This window comes from Suricata suricatta, chromosome 16 (genome assembly GCF_006229205.1).
Source record: "Suricata suricatta isolate VVHF042 chromosome 16, meerkat_22Aug2017_6uvM2_HiC, whole genome shotgun sequence".
In the NCBI taxonomy this organism is placed as follows: Eukaryota; Metazoa; Chordata; class Mammalia; order Carnivora; family Herpestidae; genus Suricata; species Suricata suricatta.
The window spans coordinates 56,342,888-56,363,522 of record NC_043715.1 but is presented as its reverse complement, the minus strand read 5'-3'; the positions used below and the strand labels follow the sequence as shown (position 1 = coordinate 56,363,522).

Genomic DNA, 20,635 nt, shown 5'->3' with positions numbered 1-20,635 from the left:
AGGAGTCTGGCTAGAGGTTTATCTATTTTGTTTATTTTTTCAAAGAACCAACTCTTGGTTTCATTGATCTGCTCCACTGTCCTTTTGGATTCTATATTGTTTATTTCTGCCTTGATCTTTATTATTTCTTTTCTTCTGCTGGGTTTGGGGTGCTCTTGCTGCTTCCTTTCTAGTTCCAGTAGATTCTCTGTTAATTTTTGAGTTTGCGCTCTTCCTAGTTTGTTGAGATTGGCCTGGATTGCAATATACTTTCCTCTTAGGACTGCCTTGGCTGCATCCCAGAGATTTTGTATTGTTGTATTTTCGTTTTCATTGGTTTCCATATATTTTTTAATTTCTTCTCTAATTGCCTGGTTAATGCAATCATTCTTTAATAGGGTGGTTTTTAACCAGGGAGGTTCCATTCTTATCTCAGCTCCTGAGGGGGGAGAGGGGCTCAACTCCCTGCTGCAAAGTTCCCTCCCCATGTAAAGACGGACAAGTCTGTGTTTCCTGCGCCTGACGTCAACCAGTGACACCAGTCACCTGATCCATTTAGGGCCGTCTCGGTGTGGCACAAGCTGCTGTCAAGCCCTGTTGGCTGAGGACCAATTACTACTCACCCCAGAGCCTGCGTGTCATGAGCTGCGCCTGTTTGGCCATGAGGACGGGCGGGGCCTCAGCCCGTGGTGGGCGGGTCCTGGCTTGAGCACCAGGTCGATGGTAAAGCACTTCCCTTTCTCTTCTACCTTCGCGGAGAAGCTTCTGTGTCTGGAGGTTCTGTCTGATGGTATTCCGCCACCTGGGTGGCTCAGCTGGCTCAATGGCTGACTTGGGCTCAGGTCTTGATCTCACATTTTGAGTCCCGTTTCGCGTGAGCTGGAGCCTCGCTTTGGCGGGGGGGGGGGGGGATCCATTTCTCTGTCTCTGTCTCTCCCTCCCCCTGGCCCTCCTGGGACTCTCTCTCTCTGCCCCTTGCTCACTTGCACCCCCCCCTCAAAAAAAAAAAAGATATTTCACCAACATTACGGAGCCAGCACTTGGCTCACTTCCCCTGAGTGAACATAAGGGTTTATATTCCCACTTCACAATCTTACTGTATCAAGCGGAGGAAAGTCTAACGTCACTCTGTCTCCTGTTTTTCTGTTTCTCTCTCTCCCTCCCTCATCCACAAACTACCCTCAGTATTTGTGCCGGAGCGCGTCTCCGTACTGACTTCACCCTCCTGTCGCTAATGTGGAGGGAGGGCACAAAGCTGTGGCCATGCTTAGGGCAGTCTTCCCATTAACTCTCCCCTTCCCTTACACCGTTAGGGACCTCTCCAGAACAGAATCGCCCTGATGATATGATATCTATTCAATATGCAGATACAGGGGCACCTGGGCGGTTCCGTCAGTTAAGCATCTGACTTCAGCTCAGGTCATGATCGTGTGATTCGTGAGTTCAAGTCCCCCACCGGGCTCTGTGCTGACAGCTCAGAGCCTGGAGCCTGCTTTGGATTCTGTGCCTCTCTCTGCTCCTCCCCAGCCTGCACTCTGTCTCTCTTTCTCTCTCAAAAATAAACATTAAAAATGAAAAAAAAATACAGAATCAGACCCAGCAATTTCCATCCTTGGCTTGTGGCCTACGGACACACATGCATGTTTGCAACAGGATTTGTAAAAGAAAGTTGACTGCATTTGTAAAAGCATGTTACTGGATGTCTTTACTATGGAAAGACTAGAAGCTGAAAGGATGAGTCGTCTTAAGCAAGTTATGGAACTTGCTTATCCAAGGAATGGAACATTTTACACCTGTTAGTAAGCAGGAAAACCCTCCTGCTGTTACTCTATCTTTGGGGGGGAGGGGAAGAGGGAGAGGGCGGATCTCAAGCAGGCTCCACCCTCACCTAGGGCACCCGGGTGGGCTCTCCCGGGGAGAGAGAGGGTGGCTGAGGCCCGACCTTGGTGGCTCTGGGAAGAAAACAGGGGGACGATGAGACCCATCTTGTCAAGTGAAACATCGGCCGCTGCAGACAGTCTACACCCATTAACCAACTCCCCACTCTGTTGTCTACGCATGTGACTTCTCTACACACAAACGATACAGTATTTATCTTCTCATGTCTGCCTGTTTCATGGGAAAGGTCCTCAGGGTCACCTATATCGTAGCACAGGCCAGACGATCCTTCCTTTTCAAGGCTGAATAGATCCCCTTGTGTGTAGAGACCACATTTTGTTTATCCGTTCATCCATTGAGGGGCAGGTCAGCTGCTTTAGCCTTTTGGTCACTGTGAATAATCCTGCCATGAACATGGGTGTGTAACTATTTCTTCCAGAGCCTGCTTTCAACTCCTCTGGGTATACACCCAGAAGTGGCATTTATGGATTCCAAAGCAATGCGATGTTTAATTTTTTGGGGAGCCATCATATTGTTTTCCATAGCATTGCACCATTTTATATTCCCACCAGCAGTGCAAAAGGACTCCAACTTCTTCCCACCAACCTCATGAAGATTCCAAAATAACAGGAATTGTTATTTTATTTTGGGTTTTTAAAAATTTCTTTTTCTTTCTTTATAGTAGCCATCTTAATGGGTGTGAGGTAATATCTTCTTGTTTCATTGCATTTTCCTAATTGTTAATGATGTTGAGCATCTTTTCATATGTTTGTTGGACATTTGTATGTCATCTTTGGAGAATCCATTTTAGCTTTTAATCTTCACTGTTGCACCAACCTACGGAGGGAAATCTTCCCCCTTCTCCAGAATACTTCCAGATCCTCATCTTTCCCCCAGTGCCAGAGAGGAGTCAAGGAGGAAATCTCCCTAGGGGCGCCTAGAAGGCTCAGTTGGTTGAGTGACTGACTCTTGACATTGGTCCGGTCATGATCTCACAGTTCGTGAGATGGAGCCCTGCGTTGGAATCCTTGCTGTGCATGAGGCCTGCTTGGGATTCTTTCTCCTCCTCTACCTCTGCCTCTCTCCTCTGCTCACGTGCTCACTCACTCTTTCTCTCTCTCTCAAACATTAAAAAAAAAAGAAGGAAATCTCCCAGAGTCACTAATAATAATACTGAAGGAAAACATAACTGAGAGTGACATTGAAAATAGAGAGCAGACACAGGCCCATGTCACCTCGTAGGTCAGGGGTTAATTCTCTGCCTGTGCTGCAGACACTTTCCCTTTGCCATCACCTTGGCTGCCCCGGCTCCCTGATTCACCGAGAGGCCAGCTCATGGGAGAAAGCACTTTTGCTCAGCAGAGACAGTAGAGAAAACCCCCGACCTCAACATGTGCTGAGTCTGAGAACTTGTGCAAGCCGTGTCCTACCCCTGAACGCCAAGTTCCTTCTTTAAAAAATGGGAATGGCAATAGGCTGTTGCATCCACAAAGACACAACAAAGGATTCGGGCAAAAAATGGTGGTTACTGCTGGGAGCATTGCGCACATCTCCAGCGTCCGTGTGGCTGTAGGATTACAGCAGGAGACCACAGAGAACCCCGGCCCGGTCCCCGCGCTCCGGTGCAGAGTCGGAAGGCGGAGCCAGGTCTTGCAAAATAAGCAGTTCCTCTTTCCGTGTAGCAGGTGCACATCGTGCTGCGTGGAGGCTCCACAACCCAGGCTGCTCCGGCTGCGGGAGTGTCCTCGCGAGAACACTGGGGTCCAGCTGGCCTGCGGCATGAAGGAGGTGTGGGCTGAGCACTGCCATGACCCTGGGGTTCGTTTTTCTGCTGGGACTTTGTGAGAATTGCCGAGGAGGTTATGGGGGGGGTGGCAGGGGAAGAGAATGCAGACACTGAGGTTCCTAAGCTGGTTCCTTCCATGGGCTTCTTCCTCTGGGGGGTCCTGGGCTAGTTCGGTGCAGAGAGATCATGCATAGGGTCACTGTTCTCCTATGGGACCCAGGTCTAGCGTCCAGTATCAGGTGTGTGGGGCTCACTGGTTTCTAGGGTAGACACCTCTCATCGGGTCTTTCTCTGTTTCAGTGTTTTGTCTGGAACAAAGGATTTGGGCAAAAAATGGTGAGTCGTTCCTCCGTTTTCCCTCCTCAGCAGTCCTGCCGTGGGCCGAGCTTAGACAGCTTTGGTGGAGTCCCGACCTTTGTCATCCCCTCACTAACCCTCTTCGTTTTATTCATTTCTAAAATTTTAAATTTGCATCACTGTGCCCAGTTTTGGAGGGAAGTCTTTTTCCTTCTCCAGAAAGCTTCCTGATGCCTGACTCTTCCCTACCAGCAGGGGTGAGTCGGGAAGGGGGCCTCCAGGGCCTTTAATGATGCTGAGAGGAAACGTGGCCAAGGCCGGCTCTTGGAAAGCAGACACAGCGGGGCTGGGAGGCTTGTCTCCCGTCCCCAGGGACACCCCCTGGGTGTTACGTGTCCTTTTCCACTTGCTGCCTCAGCTGCTTCCAGGTCCCTTCCCTAAGGAGGTCGCCCCACAAGGCTGGCACCCTTGCTCAGAAGACAGGCCCGAAGCAGAAGGAAGACCCCAACACTGGGTAGTTCTGTGACTGTTTGCAAGTAACTTCCTGTATTTAAGCCCCAAGTTCCTTCTTTGTAACATGAAATAATGACAGTGTGGCATCAGTTAAGATACAATACATGTTATGTTCAGGAAACAGCACTTTCTGGGGCGCCTGGGGGGCCTCAGTCAGTTGAGCGTCCAACTTCGGCTCAGGTCATGATCTCATGGTCTGTGGGTTCGAGCCCCGCGCTGGGCTCTGTGCTGGCAGCTCAGAGCCTGGAGCCTGCTTCGGATTCTGTATCTCCCTCTCTCTCTTCCCCTCCCCTGCTCACACTCTGTCTCTTCTCTCTAAAAAGTAAAATAAATATTTAAAAAATATTAAAAAAGAAAAGAAAACAGCACTTTCCTCAGATTAGGTATAAAGTTAACAATGGCCGTATAAAATTTATTGGGTTTGTCTCCTGCCAAGTGTTGTTCCCAGCTTTTGCAAACATTATCTTATTTTAATCTGAGAACTTCCCCACGAGGTAAGTTCATTCCTTCATAAGTCAGATGTCCTGAGCCTTTGGTGTGACCTCCACACTGTACTATGTGGTAGGGGAAAGGGTTTTGAATACGCAAATGTCTTTGCGCTCTAACTGAAGGGAATAATGTGAATGAAATAGATGGCCAGGATATGTAACGTGTGAGAAGGTGTTTAATGCTGACGAGGGTGTGCATGGGGAGGGGGCGGTCCCATGTGGCCGCAGGGGCGTCCGCAGCCGGGAAGGGCGGCCGAGCTATCACGGGGGACAGCCTTCCACACAGGAAACAAATGCTGATGCTTTTGTGCTGACGTGGAGCTGACGAGGCTGCCCGCCTGGACGCAGGCCGGGGGTCTGGAGGACGGGCAGCGTGTCAGAACACTGTGGGGGTGAGGGCAGGGAGCCGAGTGCGGGAGAGCAGGGCAAGACATCACCCGGACCGCGGTGGGGCTCCTGGGGGCAGTGCGCGAGGACTGAGTTAGCGGGGCTCACTGACCAGTCCTCAGGGTTCCCGTGGCGGGACGGGACTGTTGTGGGTTCTGTAGAAGGGGACGGACTAAATGCAGTGATCCAACGAGAGATAACGGTTTCTGGACCCCGGGGTGGGGGCAGCAGGTGACAAGAACGTGGACCCATAGGGTTTATTTCCACAAAGGACACCAGGGGTGGGGAGAGACCAGTCAGTAACAAAGCCAAGGAATGCTAGTTATTCTTTTCTCCTAAGCTCATTTAGTTTGAGAGAGAGAGAGAGAGAGAGAGAGAGAGAGAGAGAGCAAGCACGGGCGGGGAGGGGCAGAGAGAGAGAGAGAGGGAGGGACGGAGGAAGACAGAGAGAGAGAGAGAGAGAGAGAGAGCAAGCACGGGCAGGGACGGGCAGAGAGAGAGAGAGAGAGGGAGGGACGGAGGAAGACAGAGAGAGAGAGAGAGGGAGGGAGAGAGAGAGAGAGAAAGCATGAGCAGGGAGAGGCAGAGAGGGAGGGAGAGAGAAAAAGAGCAAGCACAAATGGGGGAGGAGTAGAGAGAGAGGGAGGGAGGGAGGGACAGGGAGAGAAACAGAGGCAGAGAGACAGAATCCCAAGCGTAAGAATCCCATGCTGTCAGCACAGAGCCTGGCGACTCGGGGCTCAAACTCACAGAATCGTGGGATCATGACTTGAGCTGAAACCAAGAACTGGACACTTGACCAGCCGAGCCACCCAGGGTCCCAGAATGCTAGTTCTTCCTAAATTGATGGGGAAGACTAAGTTGAATTGGATCTTTTGGGCTATATCAGGAACTCTAATTTGGACACAGTTGAACATTTCCAGTGTACACGAGAAGTTCACAGCTGGATAAATTGGTCTAGAGTTCTGGCAAGTGGTTACGTTGTGTGAGACACACACGAATACGTACACGGGTGTTTATAGATACACAGATGTCTAGGCGTAGACAGGTGACAGGAAGCCGTGCCAGGACCACTGAGGAGTGAGTACTTACAGAAAGGAAAAACAGACTGCAGGCCCAAGTCCAGGGGCATCCCAAAGTTCAGCGGCTCGGAGACGGCAGGAAACAACAAATCAGACTGAGAAGGGTGTTGGGGACAGAAATCAAGAGTGTGGGGTCCCGGGGGACAGATCACCTTTAGCAGCAAGGTGACTCCAAGTACTGGGTCCCTCACTGACCAGGTGTGGCCACTTGCCGCTGACGAACTGCAAAGGCAGAGACAGGAGCGGTGTGGACAGCGATCTCTCTCAGGGAGGCCAGCGCCGGGAAGACGGCGACTCACGTCTCACAGACTGCGGAGCTTGGAGCATCCTTCCAGGTTTCCGTAAGGAGACTGCGGGACAGAGTCAGTGGGGACACGCAGCTGGACGTAAAGGGCAGGTGGGTCGTTGCCTTGGGGTCAGTCAGTCTTCACTGCATGAGGGGGCAGTTTTGGTTTCCTTTACGGGATGCTTTGCCCACCAGATCTTTTGCCTGAGTTAAGACATAAGCCAGAAAAAAGAATGTAAATCAACTAGGAAGCACAGACTGAGGTCCGAGTGGAGGTGGCAAAAATCGTCTCTCACCTCCTGGGGGTGAGGAAAAGAGGTTTCCTGACATCGGGAGGTTTGGGGTTCATGTCCCGTCTGTCTCCCAGGATTACTGCCCCAGCCCTCCTCCTGGGCGCTGCCGGGGGTGTGATGTCCCTGAACGGTGCTGTGACCGTCACTACAGGGGCCTCCAGGAGTGGTCAGGTGGCAGCACTTAGAATCGGAGCTTCCATCCCAAGGCACGACAGAGCCTCAGACAGAGCCCAGCCGGTCTCCATGTTTTCATTCCGTCTGTAACACACATCAATGCAGGGATTTACTGCTGTGTATACATGAAGTGACGAGTCTGGTCAGGACGCAGCGACCCACTGGATCTGGTGGTGACAGGTAAGGGACACTCCCAAGGACACATCTCCAGCTCCCGTCTCTGCTGCCCACCACACTGCACCCAATGTGCCCCTGTCATAGGCCCCGCCCTCCCACCATATCCATCTGTGTCTCAAGCTCTGTGTTCTTACTGTGGTCCCACGTCTGTCTCTTCAGGAAGGTGGCTGGAGCCCCCAGGGGACTGTCCTCATGGGGACAGATACCAAGCTCCCCCTCCATACATACGGCCACTGTCTGGCCTCTGGTTGTGGGAAAATCGAAAAGTATTTGTCTTGTCCTTATAACCCTACAGAGCAGCACTGGTTGAACTTCAACCCGCCGCCTTCTTTCTTGTGGGTCCGACCAAGAGAATGGTGGTGTTGTGTGTGCTCCCTGAGAACAGTCAGAGGCTCTCTGCTCTTCAGGGGGTCCAAGGACACGCCCCCGACTGCCCCTCCAGGCTCCAGCGCCACCTCAGGAGAGAACGTGACACCCCTCTGTGCAACATCTCAGTACTAGGAAATCTTCAATCCGTCTAAAGAGGGAAGAAGTGCCTCTCCTCAGGACCGTCCACACAGGACCGTAACGCCTTCCCGCTCTCCCGTGACTCTTGCCCATGGGGTGTCTACAGATGCTACGGTCCTTCTAAAATCTACCCCACAGCTGGTCACCGCCTAGCAACCCTGGTAAGCTTTTGGCACGGGTGAGAAAGAGGCTGGACTGTCAGCTCTGTGCTCAAGGGCGTCCTGCATGATGTCTGGGGTGGGGAAGCTTACTCCCCTAGAAAGTCCCAACTGAGGGCAAGGTGGAGTTGTAGACGTTGTCCCTCCCCTCCTGGGGAAGAGGAAAAGGGGTTTCCTGTGCGCTGTGTAAGAGGACCCTTGCTGAGACCACACCATTCGATGTATGGACCCTGAAACTTAAGATTTATTAGGACAATTTGGCATATAGGCAAATTTTCCTTGGGAAGAAAGGTCTGTAGCCATCTACACAAAAGTGCTCCGTGATCTCGGGTGGTGGTTCTTGAGAAGCCGGGGGAGTGGGGGGTGTGCCACGGGTGCGTGGGAATGTGGGCGTCCTCACACCCTCCCCCATCCCTTCCTCAGGCAGTCCCACCTGCAGATGGGGGTGACCGACCGTCATCACTAGCTGACAGGGACGGAAAAGGGAAAGGAAGGGCCATACTGGTTTCTTCATTCAAGACCATTTCCATCACCCACAGAGGATTCTGGGACCACAGCAGTGTCTCTCATTAGCCACCAACACAATGGAGAATGCAGACAACTTACAGAAGGAGGTCCAGGATGGGTTATGATCAGGATCCTCTAAGGCTGTGGGCTATGCAGGCAGGCCGGCTCAGGTGTCTTGGTAGATGGAGGTGGAGTTCTGTAGGCCACAACTTTCCTGGCTGGCGGAGGGTTTCATGGAGGGGATCGTTCCAAGCATGGGGAGCAGAGGGGGATGCACAGGTGTGAGACAAGCATGCCTGGTGCATTCTGGGAACTACAGACTAGCTGTGGGAGGGTGCATGGGTTACGGACGGAAAGATCGACACAAGGAAGCAGGGACCTGAGGACAAGATGGCAGGGACAGAGCAGGGAAGAGGGTAGCGAGGACTGGAGAAGTCTGTGCATGACCAGCCAGCAGGCAGGGGTGCCGGGTGGAATAAAAATAATCGACTTTAGGTGTTCAGTATCTGCTGATGGCTCCTATCTGAGCACTCCCATCACAACTGCTCCTGTGGGTTTCATGACCGCGGATTATTGGACATTGACTCAGACACCTGTTGGGCATCTCAGCAGGCTCTTAATCAGTAAGTGTCAAAACCTCCTTGTACTGGTCTTCCTGTCTCAGTGGGGCCCGCTCATCCTCTCCACTGGTCAGGGCGCCAAGAACGAGGTTTCATGCTTCTCTTCTGCTCCCCGCGCCGACACACGTCCAACATCAAACCTCAACTGTCACCATTTCTATCCTCAAAACCTCCTCAAGTTCATTACCTCCTCCTCCCACCACTGCCACCGCCCATCGGTAAAACACGGCCACACCCTGCAGCACATTCCCTGATGCCATCTCTTCCCACCTGGCCCCTTAAATCCACGTGTCACACAGAAAATCTGGTATTTAAAAAATAACATCGCTCTTTGCTTGTCAATCCCTTTGTGGTTGGTTACTGCATTTAGACCTAAATCCAGACTCTCTTCTCCAGTTTTGGACTTTTGCCAACACCGCCTGACCTCTCCATCACTCTCAGGAGCCCCTCCTCCCATCCCTCTGTGTGTGGGTCACACATGGCCCTGTCTCGCCCCTGAGTCGGGGTATGTTATGCGGTTCCCTTTGCCCAGAGGCAATTCTCCCTCACTTCAGAGATCTGGGTGTTTCTTATCTTTCAGGGCTCACCCCTCAAAGAAACCTTCCCTTATAATTCAGCACAAATGGTTTTGTCCTAGAACTTAACTCTCTGTACAAATACTTCTATGGCATAGACTCTATCATTGGGTATGTTCACTATGGTTTCCCAAACACCCAATAACTTGCCTTGTGTAGGGAAGGCGCACGATAAATGTTGAATGGATAAATCAATCCATCAAGAGCTCAAACACAGGTCTTTACTGTTTACTAATTTCTAGGTCCACCTGCTCCTGAAAATGGATACCTTCCCATTGTGATCGGGATCGTGGCCATCATTGTCTTACTTCTCTGCTTCCTCTCCTGCCAATGTTGGCATCGGGACAAACACAGGATGTTCTGAAGGTGGGAGGGTTAGCCCCTCCCCTGGTGGATCTCCTGCCAAGACTCTGATACTGACTTTCCTTAGGGAACACTGATGGTGAGACCAAGAACCAGGTGAAGTGTAACAGGTAAGAAAATCTGGACTCCCCCAGTAGAAAGCCTTCGCCTTTTTCTCAGACTTGCCTTAATGCTTCTATCTTCTCTTTCTCAGCTCCTTCCCAGTCATGGACTTCCAGGAAGAAAATCAATGTGAGCGGGAGGGAGAAAGAGGGGAGGCTGGGCTGGGGGGGAGGATGTTTTTGGGGAAGATAGAAGGCGTCTGGAAGAAGAAGACAGGTTGGGGCATCACCTTACTGGACGTGACATCACTGCCCTTCCCTGTTCCAGCCAACCACCTCTGAAACACACACACACACACACACACACACACACACACACACACGGATTGGATAGTTTTTAATGATTTATTTTTGAGAGAGAGACAGAGCATGAGCAGGGGAGGGTCAGACAGAGAAGGAGACACAGAATCGGAAGCAGACTCCAGGCTCCGAGCTAGCTGTCAGCACAGAGCCTGACGTGGGGTCCGAACCAACAAACCGTGAGATCATGACCCGAGCCAAAGTTGGACGCTTAACCAACTGAGCCACCCAGGTGCCTCAGGACTGGATAGTTTTAAGGCTCCTTCTGGAGTCTCACCCCCCATGTCTTTCCTTGCAGGTGATGTCTTGGAGGACAGCCAGCCTGAGAAGGACAGACAGAAGGGCTGGCAGGGGCGCCTCTCATCACCTCCCTCCTCCCGGGCCCCAGTCACTTCTCCAGGTGCCCTCCTCACTCTGTGCCTCCACGCTGACAGTCTCTACAGAGGAAGTCCCCCCAGGAGGTGACCGATGCTCAGCTGCATCAGGACGCCCTCAGGGGGACCATGGACAGACGATTCTCCCCCCCCTCTGAGGGTTCCTCTGGCCAGCCCCGTGTGTCCGCCACCCTCATCCTGTCCTGAGTGCAGAGCCAGGACTGGCCGTGTACACTGCAGTGCTGAAGAAGCCCTTAGGGAAGGCCAGGTCTGTGGCGTGTCCTGCTCATGTTACTCAGCAGAAGCCATCACCTTGGAGCTCCCCAAAGATTTAAGACTGGAGCCAATTTTCAACTGTCAAGCAATTCTGGGCCTCATCAAGTATCTCTCAACAGATTCCTGGTCCCTTGTGCATTTACCTGTTCAAGAAATGTTTACAGACGTGAACTCCTCCCCTGGGTCCGCGCTGGGGATACACACATCACGAAGATAGAGCTTCCTGTCTCGAGGACTCATGACCTACCGAGCGAGGCAAGCCCGTGATGTGACCCTTGCAAAGCAAAGGGCGTGGCCTGCAGGAGCAGGTGTGAGATGCTCTGGGTCACCGAGCAGACGCCATGTCCACGGACGCTTAAAGAGCCCTCACTGGCGTCAAATACAAGAGGTCAAGAAATAAGGGTCAGTCTGGGCAGAGGGCATTCTTAATGCGTCTGGTACAACGTTCTAGGTGTCGCCGAGAGCTGAGCCTTCCAAGCGCTGCCCGTGGATAAGGAAGCGTCTTTGTGAGGGAACCAAAGGAATTTGGCCACAGGAGGGGTGGGTCCCTCCTGGGGAGGGGAGGGGGCAAAGGGCGTTTCGAGGAGGATTTATGGTTTCTTCCTGGTTTTGATGAATTTCTCTTTTTCAGTTATGTCATTAAAATAAATAGAACATAGTTTGAAAAGAGATCTGAAGGAGAGGAGAGGCCCTAAAGCTGGTGCTAACAGTAACTGTTCCAGTAAAGTCTGACAAAGGGGAGCAGAGCAGACAGGCGCGGTTGGAACCCGCGAGGTGGTCTGGAGGGAGGGGTAGGAGGCGAGCAGGGGGCTGAGCGCGTGTGCTGACTGATGACAATCACCGAGGGGGGAATAATGTGGTGCTGCTGGGCAGTGAGGGGGGGACGCCCGCTGGGGTGTCAGGTAAGGTTCAGACTCCGGCACAGATGAGTGAGCCTGGGTCCCGGCATCCAGGCTTCAGCTAGAAAAACACGTTTTCTTCTACGCTCATGTCCCCCCATTTGCGTAAGACTAAAGCTGTATGTTTCTCAGTCTTGTGTCAAAGGAGGTGGTGCCTGAAAGGTAGGTCGGGCTACATAGAAATGTTTGGGCACCAAGTTTCTATCTTTTCTTACATATTTTTGTTTATTCTTTTTCTTCTCTTATAGTTTATTGTCCAGTTGGTTTCCATATAACACCCAGTGCTCTTCCCAACAAGTGCTCTCCTCCAGGCCCATCACCCCTTGCCCCCATAAGAGACTCTTAAATACTGAGAACAAACTGAGGGTTGATGCGGGTGGGGGAGAGGGGAATTTTTTTTCTTGAGAGACAGAGACAGGGCATGAGTCGGGGAGGGCAGACAGAGAGAGAGAGACACAGAACCCAAAGCTGTCAGCACAAAGTCCGACACCGGGCTTGAACTCATGAACTGTGAGAACATGACCTGAGCTGAGATACGATGCTTAAGTGACTGAGCCACCCAGCTACCTTTCTTTCTTTATTTTTTAAATTTTTATTTATTTTTGAGAGAGAGAGAGTGAGTGAGTGAGTTGGGAAGAGCAGAGAGAGAGGAGGCACAGAATCTGAAGCAGGCTCCAGGCTCTGGGCTGTCAGCACAGAGCCCGATGTGGGGCTCGAACCCACAAACCACGAGATCATGACCTGAGCTGAAGTTGGAGGCTTAACCAACTGAGCCACCCAGGCACCCCTGTGTACCCATGTTTTTCTGGTCTTTGGAGTCCCTAACCCAGCGGTTCTCAACTGGGCATGATTTTGTCCTCCAAGGGACAGCTGGTAACGTCTAGGGATCTGTGGGTTGTCACCCTGAAGAGGGTGTGCGCTGGAGATGTCCGGTGGAGGAGGCCGTGGAGGCTGCTGGGCCTCCTGAAGCACAGGGCGGCCCATCCCAACACCAACAATCACCTGGCCCTAATGCCAAGGGCACCAAGGCCGGGACGCCTGTATGACCTCTGTAATGGTCTCCATCTCAGCTTTCTTCATTCGCGACTCCAGCCACACTGGCCGCTTCCTGGCTACACCATCGAGGCTCAGGGGCGTGCTGAACGTGCGGACGCTCCTGCTCACCAGCTCTACCCTCAAATGTGCACAGAGAGCTCCCTGAAACTGTTCTGGGGAGCAGATCCACCAGACAGCATTCTGTCCCGATGCCCCAAGGGGCAGCCATGGCGCCACCCCGGGCTGGTGGGAGGAGATAAGTGAGCTTCTGTGAGCTGGTGTGCAAGTCATTCTCCTGAGGGGATGGCTCCCGCTTGATGAGCCTCAATTAGGAAGAGCCAGGCTGATGGCGGAAGGCAAGAGCGGGCCCGGCATCCTCATCACATCCTGTGCCTGGGCCTCGGCCCCTGCAGGGCCCCGCCTGGGCCGCAGAGCTCCGGACGGGCTGAAGGACCATGGCCCCCTGGCTGTCTGCCCTTCTCGGTCTTGGTGAGTCTGAGGGCTGACCTGGGAAACGCTGCGGGACAGGCAGTGGGCTGTAGGATGAAGGCTGTTTGAAAGATTGGATGGGAAATGAATTTCAGGGCGATTCAGGGGCCTGTGAGGGCCCCTCACTTGCTGGGTGAGAAACGGGCCTCAGGGAGGAGGTGTCTGTCTGTTACACTCTCTTCGTGGCCCTGTCGGGAACTATGAGGGTCTTCCATTTGCGTTGTAACTTTGATCTCTATGTACCATGTTTTAAAGATGACTTTCTTAGTATTTTTAACGTGGATTTGGTGACATCAGGACTCGATTCTGTCAGCAAACCTTACGGCACTAGAGGAAATAACCCTGCCATTCACAACACGGATGGACCTGGAGGCCATGATGCTAGGTGGAATAAGCCAGATGCAGAAAGAAAACAGTGCATGATCTCACATATATGAGGAGTCCCAAAGAGTCCAGCTCACGGGGGCAGAGAGTAGCCTGGGGGCTGCTGGGGGCTGGGGAGGGGGAAATGGGGAGCCAGGTGGGGAGAGTGCAGACTTCCAGCTAAAAGATAAATGAGTTCCCATTTCTCCCGAAGAGCGAAGAGCGTTCTTGCTGAAAGGACAGACACCCCGAGGGGCCGGGCAGGAAGGAACCGCTGGGCTGCAGGGATAAGGAAACCGGCCGTGAGCACAGACCGCCTGTCAGTCATGCGTTCACACGCTCACGGAACACTCACTGGGCTGGGCGTTACTCCGCGTCCTGTCGTTAGTGTTTATTTATAGATTTATGAGACGGGAAGACAGAGCACAAGCTGGGAAGGGGAGAGGGAGCAAAAGAGAGAGAGACAGACAGACAGAATCCACAGCAGGCTCCAGGCTCTGAGCTGTCAGCACAGAGCCAGACACGGGGCTCAAACCCACGAACCGTGAGATCATGACCTGAGCTGAAGTCAGATGCCTAACCGATTGAGCCACCCAGGTGCCCCTTGATTACTTTTTTAAAAAAATCAGCTAGCCTAACGATTATACTGATGTTCATGTATTTCATCTTTATTTTGGTACGTATTATAACTCAGGAATTTTGCTTAGCAACGGCGGAACGGCCACCTCTGCCCGACCCCGATGTAACTCACTCAGACGCTCACCGCTGCTACGCGCCTACTACCGAGGCTTTGCACAGCCCAGGTGGATGGGGCGTGACTGTTCTGCTTTCCGCATCCGCCGCTTTCCCCAGTTCTTTTTTTTTTTTAATTTTTTTTAATGTTTTATTTATTTTTGATACAGAGAGAGACAGAGCATGTGATGGAGAGGGACAGAGAGAGAAGGAGACACAGAACCGGAAACAGGCTCCAGGCTCTGAGCTAGCTGTCAGCACAGAGCCTGATGTGGGGCTCGAACTCATGAACGTGAGATCTGACCTGAGCCGAAGTCGGAGGCTTAACCGACTGAGCCACCCAGGCGCCCTCCCCAGTTCTTATTAGACACCACGGCAGGCAGATCTCCTCATGTGCAGGGCTGACAGGTCCTTCTATTCCCGGGGATCCCCAGCGGTGGCTTAAAGCATAAAACCCTCAGTATCATTCAAACCAATGCAGACTGGCCTTTCGCTGTTGTCCTACATGAACCATATATGTTTCTTTATTTATTATTACTTTAAAATTAAAAAAATGTTTATTTTTGAGAGAGACAGAGCATGAGCAGGGGAGAGAGAGAGAGGGAGACACAGAATCTGAAGCAGACTCCAGGCTCTGAGCTGTCAGCACAGAGCCTGATGCGGGGCTCGAACCCATGAACTGTGAGATCATGACCTGAGTCGAAGTTGGACGCTTCGCTGACTGAACCACTCAGGTGCCCTCTTGTTTTTGTTTCTTTTAACAGATACTCACCTATTCCCCACAGCAGCCTAATTAGGTTACTAACTCCATTTTACAGAGGAGAAAACTGAGACCCCAAGGGCTTAAGGAACTTAAAGTTTAAGGTCACACATCTAGAACTTGAATAAAGAATTTGGTGCCATGTTCACATTCTTTTTTTTTTAATTTTTAATGGTTTCCCCCCCATAGTTCACCTTCTTGTCACAACGCATGCACACCTCAGCCTAACAATAGAGGAACAGAGTGAGAACAGGGGAGGGGCAGAGAGAGGGAGGCACAGAATCGGAAGCTGCCTCTGGCTCTGAGCTGTCAGCGCAGAGCCTGATGTGGGGCTCGAACTCACTGACTCTAAGATCAAGATCTGAGCCGAAGTCAGATGCTTAACCAGCTGAGCCACCCAGCCGTTCCCATCACGTTCACGATCTCTATCACTAAGATACGCTGCTGGTGTTAGCACCCACCCCCTGCCGGCTGCAGGCCGGTGGACAGGATTCGGTCTCTAGAGGCTGATCTATAAAATGGGGCTAATAATGGTCCCTGACCAGGAGGACCGCGGTGACTCAGAGTCCACACGGAAAGCGCTCACGAGGGCGCCTGGATTATCTTGTCGTGTTGAAGGTTGTGAAGAAGCCCGCGGAGGGGCTGTGATGGGCTGTGTTTTGGGCAGTGGACGAAGATGTGGGTAGAGCTTGGGTACAGGAGCAGAAGCTGGTGAAGAGAGGGTGAGGCTCCAGGGGCTGGAGATCAGTGCATCGCCCCCTGAGCTCCGGAGTCAGGGACGATTGGGGTTCAGGCCCTTCCCAGCTACAGCTGAAAGGGACTGCATCGTCTCTCTGTCCAGTTTCTTATGTTTATAATGGAAACAAAAACATCTCCTTCTGGTGTATGCGTGAGCGTGCATGAGTGTGTGTGTGTGTGTGTGTGTGTGTGTGTGTGCGCGTGTGCACGCACAAGGATAAGAGTTACCAGATGAAACACAGCCAATCTCTGGGAAATTTAATTTCAGATAAACAACACATACTTTTTTAAGCCTACGTATACGCTATGAATCCCATGGGCCATACTATAAAAAAACACCGCCCCCAAAACCCCCAAACCCCAAAACCCCCACCCATATTCACTGGTTTTCTGAACTTCAGATTTAAGCCAGATGCCTATGTTTTTATTTGGTAAATCTGGCCACACTGGCAAGACAAACAGGTAATGCTACCGACTCAGCAAAAAGATTAAAGAAAAAAGAGGAGTCTTGGGTTGAGAGGAAAAAAGGCAGCTGCTCAATGGAGAGAAGGCAGAAGGAAAAATGAGGAGAAGGGCCCCAGGGGAGAAGCAGGAACTCACAGAGGAGGCAGGTTGACAGGTGCGGAGCCCTCCAGGCGGCGGCTGCTGGGAGCCGTGGAAAGAATCAGACATTAGGGTCCAGGAAAACTATGAGGATGGAACCAAGCCAGGCAAACACCGAGTCCAGGACAGACATAAAGGTCAGCACTGCAATCCTCAGGCCTGGATAATATTCGTATAGTCATAATAATGCAACTATGTTTGAAAGTTTATTTTGAGAAAGACAGAGTGAGTGCATGAGCAGGGGAAGGGCAAAGAGAGAGGAAGAGAGAAAATCCCAGCGGGCTCTGCTCTGCCAGTACAGAGCCTGACATGGGGCTCAAACTCACAAACCGTGAGATCGTGACTGAGCCAAAATCAAGAGTCGGAAGCTTAACTGACTGAGCCACCCAGAGGCCCCTCCCCGCCCCGGATATGGGTTTAAACAAGTGAAAACAGTGGGAGATCCAGGACTACCACAATCTGAGATCTCCTACAAGATATAACGCCACGGATCCCATCGGGGTCTAATGCACAGCACAGTGACAACAGCCAATGATACTGTGTTGCAGAAAATCCTAAGTGTTCTCACGACAAAAAGAGAGAAATGGCAATTCTGTGACAAGATGGAGGTGCTAACAACGTGGTGGTAATCATTCTGTGATATGTAAATGTATCAAATCAACACATACACCTTACATTTATACTATGTTATACATCAATTATAGCTTGATAAAGTTGGGGGGGGGAACTCCATCCTGCACGCAGCGCCCTTTCAGAGATAAGGTAATTCTCTTGACAGTTGTCAAAAGTGTGTGCATCGGAAGCAGGGCAAGGAATCTCTGGTTTTTTAAAAATTGTGGTTGGGGCGCCTGGGTGGTTCAGTCGGTTGAGCGTCTGACTTTGGCTCAGGTCATGATCTCATCGCTCATGAGTTCAAGCCCCGCATCGGGCTCTGTGCTGACAGCTCAGAGCCTGGAGCCTGCTTCGGATTCTGTGCCTCCATCTCTCTCTGCTCCTTTTCCACTCATGCTCTCTCTCAAAAATAAGTAATAAAATCATTAAAAATATAAACTGTGGGGGGAGGGGAAGAGGGAAAGAGAGTTGGGGAGAGAGAGGGACGCAAAACTTGAGAGACTATTGAATGCTGATAATGAACCGAGGGTTGAAGGGGGAGGGGGGGAAGAGGTGGTGGTGATGGAGGAGGGCACTTGTGGCAAAGGACACTGGGTGTTGTATGGAAACCAATTTGACGATAAACTATTTAAAAAAAATAAAGATGTTCACAGACTGAAAAAAAAAATAAACCGTGGCATATAACAAACAGCGTCAAATTGATCATCAATGACGTTTACTACATTCATAGTGTTTACAACCAGCACCCATATCCACGATGACCGCCCCTCAATCCCCCAGCCCCCAGTCCCTGGCAATCACTAATTTCTCTGGGCAGATTTACCTACTCAGCGCGCTTCAGGGAACTTGAATCCTACCATAGGCGGCATTTTACGGCTGGCTTCTCTGGCACTTGAATGATGTGTGTGTGTGTCCTCCAAAAAAACCGAGGACAAGAGAAAATGCATGCAAATGACTTATCACCTGCCCTGCAGGTGAAGTGTGGGCTCTCTGAGCTCCTAGCGTTTGGTCCTTTTCTTCTTTGCTCAGGGCTGTGTCTGGGGCAGAAGATGCAAACTCAGAAGGGTGAGTCCTCCCTCCCCACGAAGTCCTGGATTCCCCGGGAGGACGGGTCTGTTTGGAAGGCGCCTTCCACCAGGTTCCCCTTCCCTTCCAGGCTCTCTCCCCAAGCCCTCCCTGCATGCCTCGCCTAGCTCCCTGGTGCCGCTGGACAAGCCAGTGACCATCCAGTGCCGGGGGCCCCCCGGCGTGGACCTGTACCGCCTGGAGAAGCTGAGGTCCGGGGCGTACGAGGACCAGGCTGTGCTCGTCATCCCGGCCATGAAACAGAACTTCGCTGGGCGCTACCGCTGCTCCTACCAGAATGGGACCCGCTGGTCTCCCCCCAGCGACCGCCTGGAGCTGATCGCTACCGGTACTGGAGGGGTGAGGGGGTGGCCGCACCTGTGGCCTTGGGGCTCCAGGAAGGCCAGAGGGGGATGGTCCCGGGGGCCCGAATTAGCTAGGATGGGGCGAGTAATGCCAGAGCCTTGCCCACGACACTTGGGGAGCTGCCCAAACCCCTCGATGATCCACATAATAATAGGTCAATGCAAATATCTGTCTAAAACAACCAAAATCAATGCAAAAACATTCACGCTGAACAAAATATGCTCACAGAAAGTGCACAGGGAAGGGGCTGAGAGAGAGAGACAGAATCTGAAGCAGCTCCAGGCTCTGAGCTGTCAGCATAGCCTGACTTGGGGCTCAAACTCACAAACTGCAAGATCATGACCTGAGCCGAAGTCGGACACTTAACCGACTGAGCCCTCCAGGCGCCCGTCATGCTTTTAAGTAAAGCCAGAACCTGGCAGTGCCCTTTCAAGCCTTTTCTGCTGATGCAAAAGCAAACGTGTGTCCCTCTAGCTACATTATCATGCATTTTTTTAAGGGGCGCCTGGCTGGCTCAGTGGGCTGGGCGTCCGACTTCAGCTCAGGTCATGATCTCACAGTTCATGCATCAGGCTCTGTGCTGACAGCTCAGAGCCTGGAGTTTGTCTTCCGGTTCTGTGTCTCCTCTCTCTCTCTCTGACCCTCCCCTGCTTGCATTGTCTGTGTCTCTCAAAAATAAATAAAAAACATTAAGAAATTAAAAAAAACTTTTTTGATGGCATAAGTGTTTGCAACTTATGCTTTTGTTTCTAAATGCGTTTTTAAATGGTTATTTTCCAAACAGATTTTGAAAACATCATTGATGAGCTTGCTTCCACCAAAGCCAGGAGAGCATGATGATAATGATAATACATTCTTTTTGCGGGGGAGGGGTATACAGATGAAATAAACTTAAAATAATTTCAGTTTTAATAACTTAAAAATTTTCAATATTTTTTTCAACTGTGTTAATAGTTGGACAAAATTAACCACAGAAATACCTAAAAGTGTTTTCAACCTTTTGCTTCTGGTTCCAGTAGGCACAGTTGGAATCTTTGTTTAAAATCTCAATATTTTGTTCACTATGAATTATTTGCATTAATTTTGGTTTAAAAGTTGCATTGAACCATTTTTTATCTTCTGTGCTGTTTTTGTTTTTGCACGCCTTTACATTTTGCATCGCCGAATCCCTAAGCCGGTGCAGTGATCCATATCCCTCATGAAGCGGCACCTACTTTGCCCTTAAGGTGGACTCAAATGCTAACTTCTCAATAAGTATATCCCTCACATTCCTATTTATAATTGCACCCAAGTTTAATTTTTTCATGTGTATTTATTTGAGAGAGAGAGAGAGGAAGTGAGAGAGGGAGACTGAGAATCAGAAGCAGGCTCCAGACTCTGAGCTGTCAGCACAGAGCCCGACGTGGGGCCCAAACTCACAAACTGCAAGATCATGCCCTGAGCTGAAGTCAGATGCTTAACCTACTGAGCCTTCCAGGTGCCCCTCTGCCACTTAGGATCTTATGGTTTTGGGCAAGCTATTTAGCATTATATACCTCAATTCCATTTTTAAAACTGGGCTATTCATAGTGATGAATTCATACATTGTTGTGAGCATTCAACGAGTCGATATAAATTAGAAACCTGGAATGACACCTGAAAGCTGGCATTTTAACACAGGTGTACGACACGGGGTGCGTGCTGTAGTACAGGTGTATGACACAGAGTGTGTGCTGTAGTATAGGTGTACAACACGGAGTGTATCCTGTAGTACAGGTGTACAACACGGGGTGCATGCTGTAATACAGGTGTATGACACAGAGTGTGTGCTGTAGTATAGGTGTACAACACGGAGTGTATCCTGTAGTACAGG

The 20,635-nt window shown here is 51.2% G+C and overlaps 1 protein-coding gene and 1 long non-coding RNA gene across 7 annotated transcripts in view; both read left to right on the top strand.

Moving 5' to 3' along the window:
- The first annotated feature begins 3,555 nt into the window (after window positions 1-3,555).
- On the top strand, window positions 3,556-11,901 carry LOC115280103. 6 transcript variants are annotated; one of them, XR_003903640.1, is made up of 9 exons: window positions 3,556-3,645; window positions 3,944-3,979; window positions 6,609-6,807; window positions 7,141-7,343; window positions 7,783-8,008; window positions 8,429-9,135; window positions 9,950-10,180; window positions 10,264-10,301; window positions 10,770-11,901. It is a non-coding gene; the product is annotated as an uncharacterized LOC115280103 (long non-coding RNA). The 6 variants fall into 6 exon arrangements; XR_003903638.1 differs by having other exon boundaries at window positions 7,636-8,008; window positions 10,138-10,180; XR_003903635.1 differs by having other exon boundaries at window positions 7,636-8,008.
- Window positions 11,902-12,825: 924 nt separating this feature from the next.
- The window catches only part of GP6 (glycoprotein VI platelet), a 20,732-nt gene continuing 12,922 nt past the window's right edge, over window positions 12,826-20,635 (top strand). The window contains exons 1-3 of the mRNA XM_029924691.1: window positions 12,826-13,544; window positions 18,382-18,417; window positions 18,509-18,766. Coding sequence (XP_029780551.1) covers window positions 13,511-13,544; window positions 18,382-18,417; window positions 18,509-18,766 — 328 coding nt within the window. The 5' untranslated portion in view covers window positions 12,826-13,510. The remainder of the gene's footprint in view (window positions 13,545-18,381; window positions 18,418-18,508; window positions 18,767-20,635) is intronic.